This window comes from Bombina bombina, chromosome 1, assembly GCF_027579735.1.
Source record: "Bombina bombina isolate aBomBom1 chromosome 1, aBomBom1.pri, whole genome shotgun sequence".
NCBI classification, from domain to species: domain Eukaryota; kingdom Metazoa; phylum Chordata; class Amphibia; order Anura; family Bombinatoridae; genus Bombina; species Bombina bombina.
In genome coordinates, this window is record NC_069499.1 from 588927079 (window position 1) to 588944827 (window position 17749).

Consider the following 17749-nt stretch of genomic DNA (forward strand, 5'->3'; position numbering starts at 1 on the left):
TGTTGCATATAGATAGATACCTATTCCTTTATTGGATTTGTATATAGGGGTATTCAGATCACTGTTTGATTAATTGATATGTTTTCCATCAGAGGCTTACCCGCCAGCGCACCCGCACAGTACATTTGTGTATGTTTTGTCTCCATGGTTACGCATGTTTCCATGGTTACACACAGGACGGCGGTAACGTGATGACGTCACGTGACGCCCACATTGAGCCCGGCAATAAGCTGTTTAGGTCTGTGTGAGTGGGTGTGCCGCGGTTACTCTCTCTGATTGGTCTATCACTTGGGCTGGGTGGGTATTTAAGGTTAGTTTGTGCTCTAGTTTTCCACATTTGGTTTTGTACACCATTGACAAAGGCTCGTGTGTGAGCCGAAACGTTTGGTAATCAACTTTGCAAATAAACCGGAGTGTTTATGAAAAAACCTGTGTGCCTGCTTTTCTTGGTTCCTGCTGCAACACGGAGTCCGTCCGTGGGATCCATAACTGCTTTACTGTTTGTCTCTCCCTAGTGTGAGCACCAGGTAGCTGACATACTCGTGAGTGCCGTTCACCTCTGCAATTTTATATATATATATATATATATATATATATATATATATATAACTTCCATGTGTGTCTGCACTCACAATGCAATAGGGACATCAACCAGGGTGCAAAGTCAGGTATATCAATAATCCATTATAGAAGAGGACTGCACTCACTGGATTTGGTATATAAAATAAATATTTTTATTAAGGTGACGTTTCGGGGTACGCAGACCCCTTCCTCAGACCAAATCCAGTGAGTGAAGTCCTCTTCTATAATGGATATTATATATATATATATATATATATATATATATATATATATATATATATATATATATATATTCATATGGTTTAGTACATTCAGGTGGTGTCCTCTGTCAGAACTAGACAAAATGAAGAGAGGTTGTATCCCTTTGCTGAAGCACAAATCTATTTTCTTTTTCAAATGATTGTAGTTTAGCTACTCTTCCTTCCAAACGAAATGTTCAAAGCAAAACTTACAACATCAGATTCCACACAAAAACGTATTTCACAGGTTTAGAAGGAGATCAAAACATGCACCCCTAGAGCAAAGTCTTCAAATGCAGTTGATCAACATAGTTCTGTAGAACGGAATGTATTTCTAGCAGACTTATTGCAGGCCTTGAACTCTACAATTCTAAGTTTCTGATTTGTCTTTTCTTCAACAAGTTCAACTCAAACTCAGTGCAGATGGTAAACAAGTTAAACATCTGAGACTATTCACATTTCAGATGGTAACCTGTTTTGATTACTTCTTGGATTTAAAGGTCTGAAATGGACATTGTCTAAGCATGGCAAAACAGAGAGCTGTCTGCTACACAAGAGGTTTTCCAAGGCTCTCATAGTTACATCTGTATTTTCTCTATTAAGAAAGATCAGTCATCTAGAAGATCCCCTTCCTGACATGGTGAATAAAAATGTTCATTCCTCCTGACCTCTTGATAGCAAATGTTTTCTGCAGAGAATCTAACATCAATTTCAAAGGGAAGCCGTATGTCAGACAATATTCTGTACAAAACAACTTCTTGCTGTTGCTCAAAGGATTATGTTCTTTAAGTCTAATTAAAAATGTTGTTCTTATGGAGCCAGGCATATATATGTCTCTGGAAACAAGAGAGAGAATCTTTTCACAATCTGATTTTATTCTACCTTCATGCAACGCAAGTGTGGTATCCTTTATTTAGCAGTAGAAAAGAGAGTGATACTCTATTTAAATGGTTTCTTGATTAGGTTTGAGAAGCACTTTAACTTTTAATCTGTGTACATCTCAATCAATCAACCAGATCAATTATTCATATCTTTACCACCTCTCATATATAATAATATAAAACTAAATAAGAAACTAATCTTAAAGAAAGCTAAGCCCAAATATGATCTACAGCAGACATCCAGGGCAAGATTACATATGCGGCGTCACCCGCAAAAGCCGGCGACGTTTTTTTACGTGTTTCAATATCACATATACGGCGCTGCATATAAATGTGGGGCATATATATCACCCGTCGCCCGCAATGCTTACTCCCATAAGCTAACATAGAACAGCGTGGCAAATTGGTATCACATATTCAGCTCAAGGACTTGCCCTGCATAAATGGAGAAATTTTACTCCATTTTCACCTCGCCACACATAGGCAGGCGCAGCAAGTCTTGCACTGAGTATGAAAGTACTGTAACTCCCGTAACTGGGTGAAAATATTAACAAACACGTAACGCATGCACAATATCTATCTACCTGTCAACCGCAATCCCCCACCACAATAACTAATAAAGTATATTAACCCCTAATCCACAATTAACCCACATCGCAATAAACCTAATAAATGTATTAACCAATAATCCATCATTAACCCACAACGCAATAAACCTAATAAAACTATTAACCCCTAATCCGCCAAACCCACACAACACCATAATCCTAATAAATCTATTAACCCCTAATCCACCAAACCCCCACAACGCAAACATATTAATTAGCCTATTAACCCCTAATCCACCAAACCCCCACAACGCAAATAACTAATTAAATTACTAAACCCCCTAACCTAACACCCCCTAAATTAACCCCAATTACCTAAATTAAAAAATACCAAGTTACAATTAAAATAAAAAAGCTAACATTATTTAAAAAAAAAAAAAAAAGTCTAACATTACATAAAATAATAAACCAAATTATCCAAAATAAAAAATTAAACCTAATCCCTATGAAAATAAACCCCCCCCCCAAATAAAAACACCCCCTAATCTAATACTAAACTACCAATAGCCCTTAAAAGGGCCTTTTGTAGGACATTGCCCTAAATTAAACAGCTATTTTACCTTAAAAAAATACAAAGTCTTTAAGTAGCTCTCATCCTATTGGCTGATTTGAATTTGAAGAATCAAATCAGCCAATAGGAATGCAAGGGACGCCATATTTAAACGCATACCTTGAATTCACTATTCAGCGTACGGCAGCGATCATACGAAGAGAAGCCACCATAGTCCATGGCTCTGCGGTCGCCGGTCCTGCTCTGCGCTCATCTCCGCGACGGCTTGGTCCTGGATGAAGGAGGAAGTGGTCGCCGCTTGGAAGAAGATGTTGGCCCCTATTTTGGGGTTAGACTTCGGCTTTTATTTATGTATTTATTTTTTTAGATTAGGGTTTTAATGGGCAATCTTAAAAGAGCTGAATACCCTTTTAAGGGCAGTAAAAGAGTTGAATGCCCTTTTAAGGGCAATACCCATACAAATGCCCCTTTAGGGGCAATGGGTAGTTTAGCTTTTTTTGGGGGGCTTTTTTATTTTCATAGGGATTAGGTTTAATTTTTGTTTTATTTTGGATAATTTTATTATTTTCTGTATTGTTAGACTTTTTTAATTTTGGTAATTTTAGATTAATTTATTTTAATTTAATTTTAGGTTTATTTTTCTAAGTACTGTTAGGATTTATTTTAATTATAATTTAGTATTTTATTATTTTACGTAATTTGGGGTTAATTTAGTGGTGTTGGTTTAGGGGGCTTAGTAATTAAATTTGTTATTTGCGCTGTGGAGGTTTAACGGATTAGGGGTTAATAGGCTAATTAGGGTACTTTCGTTGTGGGGGTTTGGCAGATTAGGGGTTTATAGTTTTATTAGGATTATTGCATTGTGTGGGTTTGGCGGATAGGGGTTAATAGATTTATTATTATTATTATTTATTTGTTGCGATGTAGGTTAATGACGAATTAGGGGTTAATAGTTTTAATAGGTACTTTGCGATGTGGGTTAATGGCAGATTCGGGGTTAATACATTTATTACGTAGTTTGTGATGTTGAGGTTGGCGGATTTGGGAGTTAATACTTTTGTATAGGGGTTTTACGTGTCGGGTTAGTCTTTTCCGGGAGATTTGATTCAAAAAAAAATTCTTAGGCACCGGCAGTTTCTAAAGTGCCGTAAGTCGCTGCCGACGGCAGAAATTTGTATTGACGAACATTTTTAGACTTCGCTAGTTTATCCGACTTGCTGCACTTTATGAACTGCTGCAGCGGTATATGTGATACCCCGATGTGCAAGGTGAAACAATGGGTGACGCGGATATCAGCAGTTACGCTGAAGTCTGCATCCCAATGTTTATCCCACAGGGCGTAAAACAGAGAAGATTTTTGCTTATCCCCCAGTGAAAATATTTTAGCACATGCACTACTAATTGACTTGAAATACTCAGACAGTGAATTCCTTAAAATATGGTCTGTTTTTAGCCAACAGGGATAAATGCTAGACACAACCAAGATCATTAGTAGCTATACTGTGTATTTCATGTAATAGAACGTGTCTCTGCATTAGGTAGTTATTTGAAAAGAAGCTATAAAACACCTTAGTGTTTACCACAGGGCCAGAAAGACATGTCCCACTTACAAGTAGAGTGCTTGGACTCTTTCTCCTAAAGGGTGGATGCAATCCCTGAGTGTTTATGAAGGAACCAAGTGCCCCACCCCCATATTAGCTCAGGATTTGTGCATGCACACAAACCCCCCAAAGCAGAAAATTGAGGTAGTGCCGCTAAATTAGAGTTGTTACACGATTGGCAGGTTTACCACCCCTTTAAAATGAATCATTTCCACCCCTGCGCTGAGCTGCTTTGGAGTTTTTAGGTGCTGCTCACATTAAAGCCCTATTGAAGGTTTTTTTTTGTTGTTTACACAAATATTATTGTTATTTTTTTCAGCAGACACAGCAGATTAAAATTATACTATTTTATGTATATTTCATGACAAATAAAAACTGTACAACAAAATGTGTGCAAAAATTATATTTGTATAACATTTTTAATAAATAAGGTTATAAGAATAGTGTGCGTGTGTGTTTTTTTTTTCTAAACTAAAGGACTTTGGGTATAGTTATGTATCTGTGATCTGCACATTAGGACTCCCATAAGCCTTTACTAAAAAAAAAAATACACATTTATTTATGCAAAGTGATCATCTGGCTATTAAACCTTAAAGATGGGCTACAGGGCTTTAAAAAAAAAAAAAAAGAGGTCATAGAGGTCTCTAGGCCTTTTTGATGACCTGTTTTGTGCCTAGAGAGCCTGATTTAGAAAATGGGCCTGGTGACGTCACCGGCATCATCAGATTCCCTGAGGATGCCAGTAAGTAGCCAAACTCCTGATGCGGGGTAAGTGTGTGTGTGGGGGGGCGCATTATCAGCTCGATAAGTGCTAAGATGACAACACATGGTTGCCATCTGCACTTAATGCATTATGGGTATGATGCCCATGTGTGGTCATCTGCAGTCAAGGGGTTATGGATGTTTTACCCAATGTAAGGACAATATAAACCAAATGTCCCGACCAGGGATAGGCACAGACAAAGGCTGTGGTGGACATTTTCCAAAATACAGCCCTTAGTGAAGGACACCAAGGTACATTTAAAATTAAAAACATTATTTTATAGTGCTTGGTGTTATTATACTGATGCAAATACCACTGATCCTATAACCAGCCCTCCTCTGGCTATACCCATGTGCCAGTGTTACTACTGTGTCATTATATAGTGCTTGGTGTTATTATACTGATGCAGATACCACTGATCCTATAACCAGCCCTTGTCTGGCTATACGCATGTGCCAGTCTTACTACTGTGTCATTATATAGCGCTTGGTGTTATTATACTGATGCAGATACCACTGATCCTATAACCAGTCCTCCTCTGGCTATACCCATGTGCCAGTGTCACTACTGTGTCATTATATAGTGCTGGGTGTTATTATACTGATGCAGATACCACTGACCCTATAACCAACCCTTTGTCTGGCTATACGCATGTGCCAGTGTCACTACTGTGTCTTTGTATAGAGCTGGGTGTAATTATACAGATGCAGATACACATCCAGTATTTCACTCAGGCTTTATTTATTCCATAACTTATCACCCAATATTGCTAGCAGTCTCTTGACAAGCCACTAACTTTATTCACACTACATATTTTTTATATTCCTATTATTTAATCAGAAAGAAAAGATATACTAAGGTTGTGGCAGACACTGCAAGGGCTAGTCACGGACACCAGTGTCCGTGTACAAACACCTTGCCTATCCCTGGTCCCGACAAGGAGACTGATAAAAGGCTAGTCTCATCAGACTCTTAAGTAATGTTAGTGTAGAAAATGCCTTTATTCTGTAGCTGGAAGACATGACCCTGCAAATGGACAGTCTACTGTTTCATGTCACTCATCCAGCAATCCAGAACACAACTTTGAGGAAATAAAAAAGTGATTTATAATTGCTATAGTGAACATAGCAATCATAGTTTCATGTGTGATGTTGAAGGCAAAACAAACTGAAAATAGTTTGAGCATAAAATGGAAAAAAATACTAAAAATGGAAATTATGTAAAACAAAAAACTGCGTCATGGAATGAAATGCTCTCTGAAGCTGTAACTATAATGTTATAGAATCTGCAGGCATAGTCTGCATCAGAATACAGAAATGCCACTACAATGCTGAGCATGAAGAACTCAGGACACTGCTACCTGCAAGAGAAGAATCACCAACCTCTCAAGAGAAACCACTAGAAGAAAATCATTTAAATATCCCAGAGGAAGACAACTCAATTCTGCAGGGAAACAATTAGGCTAATCCATAGATATTACCAAACTGTTGTAGAGATAAAGCCAGGCCTCTATCATAAATCAATGTGCTAGATTCAAAAATGCTTGTGAGGTTGCCATGGGGACTCATTGTGAAGGCAAAATCATGTTCGAAATCCATTGACCATCGCTTCACCTATATTTTCTAAAGACTTGTTACTGGGTGCTCCTGCCATTATCTGCTGCCATTGTGAGGCCTACTGAATACTCAATTAGTTCTCAGAACTAAAAAAAACCACCTAATTTTCCAACTTAAAGGGACAATAAAGTCCAAACTTTCATGATTCAGATAGGGCACGTCATTTTAAACAGCTTTCTAATTTACTTTTATCATCGATTTTGCTTTGTTCTCTTGGTATTCTTAGCTAAAAGCTAATCATAGCAAATTCACCATCACCACATGGTAAAGAAGAAGCAGGACTTAAAGGGACACAGTTTAAAGGGACATTAAACCCAATTTTTTTCTTTCATGATTCAGATAGAGAATATCATTTTAAGCAACTTTCTAATTTACTTCTATTATCTAATTTGCTTCATTCTCTTGATATTCTTTCCTGAAAAGCATATCTAGATAGGCTCAGTAGCTTCTGATAGGTGGCTGCACATAGACGTCTCCTGTGATTGGCTCGCCCATGTGCTTTGCTATTTCTTTAACAAAGGATATCTAAAGAATGAAGCAAATTAGATAATAGAAGTAAATTGGAATGTTGTTTAAAATTGTATTATCTGTCTGAATTATGAAAGAAAATTTTTGGGTTTAATGTCCCTTTAAAGTAAGCTTTTGTGATTCAGACAGTGCACTACTGGGAGCTAGCTGGTGATTAGCAGCTGCACACATATGCCTCTTGTCATTTGCTCACCTGATGTGATGTGTTCAGCTATCTCCCAGTAATGCATTGCTGGTCCTGAGCCTACCTAGGTTTTCTCTTCATCAAAGGATAACAAGAGAAAAAAAGCAAATTTGATAATAGAAGATGAATGTAAAGTTGTTTTTTTTATTGCTCTATCTGAATCATAAAGGTTTAAATGGATATGAAATCCCCAAATTCGTTTGTGATGCAGGCAGAGCATGCAATTAAAAATGTTTAAAAAAATGGAGAAAATTCTTGCAAAAAACTACAGCCGTACAGTGCTCCAGAAACGTGCACCTTTCCAGAGCCTACATCCCTGCTCTCCAACAAAAGAACAAAGAACATGTTATAATAGAAGTAAATTAGAAAGTTGTGTAAATTAGCTACCCGAATAAACAATCCTCACAACTGCAGAGCACCGATCTAACGTGATCTGGTACAGCCATGTGTCACACAACACTACACAAGGGGCAAACAACAGGATGTGTCAAATGCCCAGGTTTAAATCATTAAAACAAAAAACATTCCATCCAAAAAGCCTGTTTATTGCACTACAGGAGCTAAAGTGAATGTAGGTTTGAGTTTGCTACTTGGCTGTGCGAGTGACACACTAGGATAATATCTATTACTGCCTAGAAAAGCCAGGGCTCCCACCACAAATCGCCACAACTGATCTAATGTTTTGATAAAAGCACTATATTCTGATTCACAACATTATATCACACTCTGTATGCATCAATAATGTCATCTAAACACTAGCATACCCCATACTACCTACTTAATGTCATGTACAGACGGAAATGTCCTGGCATCCCACCTACCCAGTGCTCTGTTAGAACAAGCTTGTTATCTCATTTGTGTAGCAAAGGAAACCATGCTGCTGGCAGACACACAGCGCCTTCTCTGCAGTAATGAAAGGAGACAGACAGACTTCCAGGGACATTTTATAACATTAGACAGATGATGCTTCTACGTGACAAAGTCTAGCGGGTACACTGGGGAGACAGAGGGTGTGGGATGAGAGTAACCCAAACTAAGAGATGTAAAAGGGAACATAAAGAAAGAAGAACACAGAAGAAAATGCAAACTCTACGCCAGGTATCTCAGTCGCCTCTCTGTCTCCTCAGCTTGTAGAGAATGTATATTTACCTGCATCCATATCTGCAAAGAACCAATGGGACAGGCAGTGAGCGAGAGAAAATGCTTTGACAGCCACAGAGCGGCCAAGAACGTGCAGAACATAAACAAAAGCAAAAAGACTCCTTGGCAGCAGTCACACATCATATCAGTCACCCGGGGGCATTAACGTAGACATCGTTAGACAATTAAGAGTAAGCAGGTAGGGCCACAGAAGCCCTATAGGGGGAAACAGAAATAATAACTGATAATTATAAAGCAACACAGCCATAGGACAGTTAGAAGCCCTCTAAAGAATGATCTGGCCATGATCAGACTTTATACTTTCCCATAACTAAGCAGCAAAAACTATAAGAAATGGCCACACCCTTAACACTATTTGAATCATTATTAGGAAGATAACTGCACACAGTACTAGTGCAGGAAACACCAGATAAGCAAAAGTGCAATAAAAATGTGTTCTCTCTAACATTTCCCCATCTGATACTACAGGTAAATATTCTTGAGCAGCATCAGATATGTTGCTGCTTTACAAAAATAAAAGTGTGACTTTAGTACTACACATCTCCACTTACAGTGACATGCTAATGACATTAATTAATTGTTGGGGGCAATTGTACTCACCTTCCGGAGACTCTTCTTGTACATATGTACCGGTAAGATACCGGTGCACCAACGCAGACTTCCCACTGGCCAGATTGCCTACAATACCCTTTAAAAGACAAATAAAACAGTCACTAGTGATAAAACAGACTAAAATAAAGATAATACTTTTTTTAACATGTATCACATCTGTCTGTAAAATTTACAATATCAATTTTATTTTTTTTGTTGTGTTTTTTTTTTCCACTACATCCACAAACTGGCAGGTTCTTCTAAACATTCACTTAGCTAATGTAATTCTTAAAGATTATACATTTGCTGATCATTCATTAGAATGATGCATTCTAAAAACAAGATTTTACTTATCATTTATTTGCATAGCGCTGCAAAATTCTGTAGCGCTGGGTACAGAGATAAGGGTATACAATGACTAGGATTTGTGATACGATACAAAACATAACAGACTAAACAAATCTAGTACAAGAGAAAGTCTACAGGTTGAGGGTTCATAAGGTTGGGGTAGCTTGTCACATGGATTGTAGTTGCAGCAGTCAAGGTAGTTCAAGAATTATTTTAGTTGGGATGAAACAGAGGAGAGACAGTAAGCCTCTCTGAATAGGTGTGTTTTCAAGGAGCATCTGAAGCTATACAAGGTTGGAGACAGTCTTATGGAGCGGGTTAGAGAGTTCCAAGGTTGGAGACAGTCTTATGGAGCGGGGCAGAGAGTTCTCAGCTCGTGAGAAGTCTTGGAGGGGAGAGTGGAATCAAGAGATAATAGGAGTGGAAAGACGTAGGTCAGATGTTGATCGAAAAGGACGGGTCAGGGAATATTTGGAGATGAGAGAGGAAATAAAGTTGGAAGTGAGGCTGTTAAGTTCTTTATAGGTTAGGGTTAATACTTTAAATTGTATCCTGGAGTGTATAGGGAGCTAGTGTAGGCACTGGCAGAGCGGAGCAGCTGGTGTAGTTCAGCGACTTAGGGTCTAGCTGAAGCAATCATTATAGATTGTAGGGAGGAGAGGCTGTTTTCTTGGAAGGCCATTTAGAAATAGATTGCAATCGTCAATACATGACCAAATAAGGAAATAATTAGTATTTTACTATTTGTGTAGCTTTTTTAATAAGGAAAGGACAAATTCTGGAAATATTGTGTAGGTGTACACAGCAGGATTTGGAAAGTGCTTGTATATGTGCTTGTGAGTGTGAGTTCTCAGTCAAGTATGACCCCAAGACAGCGGACTTGGGGTGAGGTGTTGAGAATAGTCTCTCCAACCGTCAGAGAAATGTCAGGTTTCGGATTGAAAATTCACACACATATTGATAACACTTGGCATTATAGATGGTTTAATTGTTCTTAAAACAGCTTAGAAAATCTGTATACCTGGCTTATCAGTTTCAAACTAACTTGTAGATGTATAACTATCTGTAGAATAATCTTTAGTAGCCTCTGTTCTCCCTAAATACCATCTACCTCTAGCATTAACATCAAGTGTATATCTAAGCTGTTCTAAGAAATTAGAACTTGTAATATCTGTATTACTGATTCTACCTTTACCGTATATGTTTAGGCGCCACAAAGGGTTAAATACATAGGTGAAAATACCAGATCGTCTGCTTAACCTTTCAATGGCTGTTTTCTGCTTGGGAGGCGAAATGCTTGCAACTCCTACACAGCACTTTGTAATTAACCATTGTAGTGGTGTTAAATATAGTATAGTGAGCTATGATCAGTAATGCAAAAACTACATGTTCTACCTATTTCAAATATGCCAGCTATTCTTTAGAATGTCCCTTACACAGCATGTAAATAACATTATATTATTTGTTTTTTCTCGATTCCAGGTGTAGGATGAAAATAATTAGTTTTAAGAGTCTGAGCTATGGCTACAGGACAGTATAAAAGAACCGTTATCACGCCTATTTTTGGGATCAGAACCTTCTTACTGCTCCTTACAATGGAGGGAATAAAGTCATTTTTTCCTTTATCTCAGAATTAGTTGTAGTAGCTGCCTCAGCACTGAAAAGCAAAGAGTAGCTATAGTAACTATAAATCTTATCTTCCCATGTGAGAAATGCAAGGTCTGCATTGTAAAGGAGAAGCCCTACATAACACTCATTTTATGTCCCACATATGAGCAAGATGTTGAAATTACCATAAGGAAAGAGACTGGGGGGGATCAGGATTACCATAGTAAACTAACAGTAACTGTTGGAACAATACAGAAAGTGTGGAGAGGAGAACATTTAAAGGCTCTTATGTAACACCAACCTGTAGAAAACTAGCTAACCAGGCAATCTCAGTTGACTGCCATTACAGCCCATATGGTGAAAATATCAAGCAGAATATACCAACTAGAAGTCACAATAGCCATTGCAACATGATTAAGGACCATGTGTAAGAACCAAGAATGGCTGATGGCAAGATCACTGTGACAACAAATGCAGTGTCTCATATGGAAGCCACAGAAAAACAAGCTGGTCATTATTACCATTTATAGTAACTTCCCAGTGTAGAGTATGCCCATAACCCAAGCCAGCAGCACAAACAGAGTAAATTATTTGGGGCAACTTTTGTGTCCCTATATAACTCCCCATTCTTAAGGTATTTGTTCTTAGTCTCACTCCTGTCACTAATGATCATGTCCCTATTTGTCACTGAATGCACAATATGACTATAGTGACTATGTCCCTGAATGCACAATATTCTTCCTGGGCCCTGACCCTTTATGCAGTGTAATATAACTGGTTATGTTACTGGCTAATAAAGAAGAACTTGTCTGAAAAGCTTTTCACTCTCAAATTCATATTTAAATAGCTATGCCAGCAGTGGAAGATGTTTGGTGAGAGAACTTTGAGTGAGCAAAACTGTACATATTGGCAACCAGGACCACGCTAATGAATTGCACGTTTGATTGCATATCTGCAGGTACCATGAAAAATATACACAATATAGATTGATCATGGCACCTATAAAAAATAACCTTGGGGCCCTTGTGTGTGAACAGAATGCTATCAATTTAAAACAGCTTCTGAAACTGATTGGAACTGATGGTAGAAATAAAAATATTTGAGTAATTTTGAGCAACATCTCTGCATTTACAAAACATACCACATAAACAGAATGCTGCCCTGAGCTGGTCTAGTTATGTAGTGTAATGTACATCACCTATATGTAAGTTTCATGCATTCTGCTCATTTGTACAGTAATAAACAAAATGAGAGTGCTTTATTAAGATGCACTTTTTGGGCTGCCATAGTGATTCATGCAAGTAATAGCGGAATTGTCTGCTTCCATTCTGATAACCATGGTCACTTTGACAGTGTCACCAGAAAACAGAAAAATAAACCCACTTCAGGTGAGTGTCTTAGGGTTCAAAAAGCTTTATTGCCAGTTGATAAGTCTGGTCAACACAGGAAAATATTGTTAAATAAGTGGTGATGTCTGAATAGGAGGATAAATGGAAATCTCATCTTTGAAAGGAACATGATGGTGCTTTGGGTGAATGTGACACACAAGCCTCCTTCAGATCTCTAGTAGCCATATACTAAGCATGCCACAAAGCTGGAATAAATTTTACTTTGAAATCTACAACCAGATGGAAGGTTCCTTCCTTTTTGGTTTCAAAGAAAGTCTGTGTTAAATCTACTCCACGTTTCAAATAAAGATAAATATTTATTTGTAACACGACAGGAGATTTTTTGGAAGGATGAGCAAAAAACTCAGTTCTATATTCTCTGCATATATCTTATAACTACGGCCCCAACTGAAACTCGTCAAATGTATATTATTTTGTAATCTGAACTAATAAGATGGCGTGCTAATTTCTTCCTTTCTATATCATCACTTCTATGTCTAACCATCCCATCACATATGTACTTGTACCATGTGCTGCCACACATATGTGAGAAACAGTATCTGTTGATTTTCTAAATCTTTTCATTCAAGCTTAACAGGACTCCCAATGACAATCTCTAGAATATCAATGTGACAGAAACAGAGAAAGCACCTTGACCGAAAATCCTGCTAAAAATTATATACTTTTTTGTCACTGTTATGATGTGAATACAAATGTCTTGCTAAAATGTACACACCAATGCAAAATTACTTGGGTTACTATAGTTGTTGTTATATATATATATACAGTGGATATAAAAAGTCTACACACCCCTGTTAAAATGTCAGGTTTCTGCGCTTTAAAAAAATGAGACAAAGATAAATAATTTCAGAACTTTTCCCACCTTTTAATGTGACCTTTAAACTGTACAACTCAATTGAAAAACAAACGGAAATCTTTTAGGTGGAGGGAAGTAAAAAAAAAAAAAAAACTAAAATAATGTGGTTGTATAAGTGTGCACACCCTCTTATAACTGGGGATGTAGCTGTGTTCAGAATTAAGCAATCACATTCAAAATTATGTTAAATAGGAGTCGGTACACACCTGTCATCATTTAAAGTGCCTCTGATTAACCCCAAATAAAGTTCAGCTGCTGTATCCTACAGCAAAAGCCATGGTCCGCAGAGAGCTTCCAACGCATCAAAGGGATCTCATTGTTAAAAGGTGTCAGTCAGGAGAATGGTACAAAAGAATTTCCAAGGCATTAGATATACCATGGAACACAGTGATGACCGTCATCATCAAGTGGAGAAAATATGGTGCAACAGTGATATTACCAAGAACTGGATGTCCCTCCAAAATTGATGAAAAGACGAGAAGAAAACTGGCCTGGGAGGCTGCTAAGAGGCCTACAGCAACATTATAGGAGCTGCAGGAATATCTGGCAAGTACTGGCTGTGTGGTACATGTGACAACAATCTCCCTTATTCTTCATATGTCTGGGCTATGAGGTAGAGTGGCAAGATGGAAGCCTTTTCTTATTTAGAAAAACATCCAAGCCCGGCTAAATTTTGCAAAAACACACCTGACGTCTCCCAAAAGCATGTGGGAAAAGGTGTTATGGTCTGATGAAACCAAGGTTGAAGTTTTTGGACAACATTCCAAAAGATATGTTTGGCGCAAAAACAACACTGCACATCACCAAAATAAAACCATACTCACAGTGAAGCATAGTGGTGGCAGCATCATGCCAGGCTGTTTTTCTTCAGCTGGAACTGGGGCCTTAGTCAAGGTAGAGGGAATAATGAACACTTCCAAATACCAGTCAATATTGGCACAAAACCTTCAGGCTTCTGCTAGAAAGCTGAACATGAAGAGGAACTTCATCTTTCAGCATGACAAAGACCCAAAGCATACATTAAAATTAACAAAGGAATGGCTTCACCAGAAGAAGATTCAAGTTTTTGAATGGCCCAGCCTGAATCCGATCGAAAATATGTGGGGTGATCTGAAGAGGGCTTTGCACAGGAGATGCCCTCCCAATCTGACATATTTGGAGTGTTTATGCAAAGAAGAGTGGGCAAATCTTGCCAAGTCAAAATGTGTCATGCTGATAGACTTATACCCAAAAAGACTGAGTGCTGTAATAAAATCAAAAGATGCTTGAACAAAGTATTAGTTTAAGGGTGTGCACACTTATGCAACCACATTATTTTAGTTTTTTTGTTTACTTCCCTCCACCTAAAAGATTTCAGTTTGTTTTTCAATTGAGTTGTACAGTTTATAGGTCACATTAAAGGTGGAAAAAGTTCTGAAATGATGTATCTTTGTCTATTTTTTTTACATCACAGAAACCTGACATTTTAACAGGGGTGTGTAGACTTTTTATATCCACTGTATATATGTGTGTGTGTGTTCAAACAAAAAAACCTATTCCAGGTACCTTGTGATTTCATATGTAAATACATATTTACCACATTAATATTCCCTCTTCCACAGCTACTTCAAGCAAGTTGCTTTACCTCTACATAACCTCTGATTGTGCCATACAGAACTGTCCCTGAAGATGTTAGACAAAGCAAAATTCTTGTTATTAAACTGCCTGTGTTCTTAATCTTGTAAAAAAAAATAAAAAAAAAATCACACACTGATTGTCATAGCAACTCGACACTGTCACTATTCACAAACTAGGTCCTTCCCACTACCAATGATATAAATCCCAAAGGTGAAATACAGTGAAAAGGAAAACTAAATATGTCTGCGTGGTTAAAAACAAGTGAACTGCAATTACCAATACTTGATGTATGGTTGAGATATGAACTCTAAGTTAAACCACAGATATTTTTTTTCATGTTTGTGATTTAAAGGATTAAAGAATGTATTCATGAGGGCACATACATGTTTGCCAAGAGGAATTCAATTATATTAAATAATTTATAACTGCTGAGCTGTCTTTACAGTCACATAAAAATAGGTTCTTGAATTACTAGTTTATGACATTATTTATTTGTACTTTGTATTTTCACATTCTCTTTACAACTAGTAACTCATAAAATGTACGACAGCTTGAAGATGATCTATACAGCATTTCATTCCATAGGGAATATCAGCTAGAGATCATATATAGAGCAGAACATGAATGTTTCATATAAAAACAGTTCTTTTTTGCTACACTCAAAGGCAGTTACATCTATCTATTTATCCACAAAAAAACTGCTTATCACAAGGAGATCCACCCTAAAGCCCAGAAACCACAATATGGCCCTCCACTGCATTTTATATGAGCTTCCCCCATCAACCTCCTCCTCTTTTTTTGCAACACAGAATTCGTTTTTCTTCTCAGCAACTGACCCATTTCCGTTGTCTGCGTGCGCAAGTGTTTGACTCCAACATACTTGTGTTCCTGCATCTGTGTGCTTATTCTTTGAAGAATTTGTCTTTCTAAACATTGTTTTTAACTTAACGATTGTTTATATATAATGGAAATAATAGGGGGTGGGTGAACTAGCTCTCCCCTGTTGTGAAAATCTAATTAAAAAGCATGTGATAAGAGTATGTCTTTAGTGGCTTAGAAAGAGGCAGAAATTTAGAAGTTTAAAGGTTATAAAGTATATTAAAGAACCACTTAATGCAGTAGAATTGCATAATTAACAAGTGCATAATTAAAAGACAATAACACTTATTCCGAATTTCAAATAAGCAGTAGATTTTTTTTCCGACAAAATTATTTTTTCTCCCATTTTCCGGCCCCCTGTATCATGTGACAGTTATCAGCCAATCACAGACTAGTTTATGTATACCCTGTGACCTTGTGCATATGCTCAGTAGGATCTTGTTACCCAGAAAGTGTGAATATAAAAAGACTGTGCAAAATTTGATAATAAAAGTAAATTGGAAATAACAATGTTGGTTGTGCAAAGCTGGGGAATGGGTAGTAAAGGCGTGATCTATCTTTTTAAACAATAACAATTTTAGTGTTGACTGTCCCTTTAAGTGTGGGTGTAGTGTGGGCCGTGTCTGGCTAGGGGATCAGTTGCACTGGGGGCCTTAGGGTGTTAGGTTCGGCCCATGAGGGTGGGGGCCGTGGCTGGACTGTCGATGTGAGGGTGATGGAGGTTGGGTCCCTGTCTCTGGCCCTTGAGGTTGGGGTGTCTGGTGTGGGCAGGGCAATGAGATGGCCATGTTCATTAGCATACTTTTGTATACACTTGGTGGGTGTGGGGTGGTTGGGTGTGAGACATGGGGGCCCTTCCCTAATTTTTGCCTGGGGGTCCTGGTTGATCTCAGTTCGTCCCTGACAGACAGATAGCATTTGGTGCTTCATTACCACTTGGCATTGTCATACAATTTGTTTCATATGCAATTAATACAAAGCTCACATCTTCATGGTACCATACAATAATAATAAACTTGGCCTTGGTACTTAGATCTGTGAACCCCAACATTGCCCCATTTGCCCACCACAAAACTTCTCAGACTCATTTTTAGGGAACAATTCCTATTATGCTACATATATAAAATCATAAAATAATTTAAATGCCACTCATTTGCATACAAAAACAGCATCTAAAGGGCAAATAACCTAACCTAAACCTTCCTTGCTGGCTTTAAATAAAGCTTGCTAACTGCATCTGTGAGGATGCTCTTGGTCTAGCACAAATGCAAGTATAACAAGTATACAGAAATAAAATCTAAATAGATTCTTTTTTTTAAAATGCCTCTAATATATTTCTCCTGGAGTGCATTTAAGCCCTTCACGTCTGTGTCACTGTTCTACCCCTGCAGACAATAGTCCATACTTTTCATTAGTAATTTTGCATGATCTGCTCTGTATCTTCCTTAGAGGCAGATTTAATTGTGCTCTTATTTAATTTCAATGTATACTATGTATATATTCCTCTGTTAGTGCAACTATGTGTCTGTATTAGCCAAGTTACATGATTTCGTAGGAATGCCCCTCTCCCCTGGGAGGCAGAAGCAGCCTGTGTCTCAGCTATACAAGGACCAGAGCGTGCCCTGCATGAGCAACAAATCACAGGCTCTGGCACACAAAAGGCTTTCAGTGCACATTAAACAAACTAATCAAACCATTAGTGCCACACACAGCCATAGAACTGAGAAACTCATTCAGCATGAGCTCATGTGTAAGTATACGCTACAC

The 17749-nt window shown here is 37.9% G+C and overlaps 1 protein-coding gene across 2 annotated transcripts in view; it reads right to left on the reverse strand.

The window, feature by feature from the left end:
* The window catches only part of LOC128645682 (arf-GAP with GTPase, ANK repeat and PH domain-containing protein 1-like), a 607927-nt gene that overhangs the window by 237996 nt on the left and 352182 nt on the right, over positions 1-17749 (reverse strand). For both annotated transcript variants that reach the window (XM_053698867.1, XM_053698866.1), the window contains exon 3: positions 9275-9362. In XM_053698867.1, coding sequence (XP_053554842.1) covers positions 9275-9362 — 88 coding nt within the window. The remainder of the gene's footprint in view (positions 1-9274; positions 9363-17749) is intronic.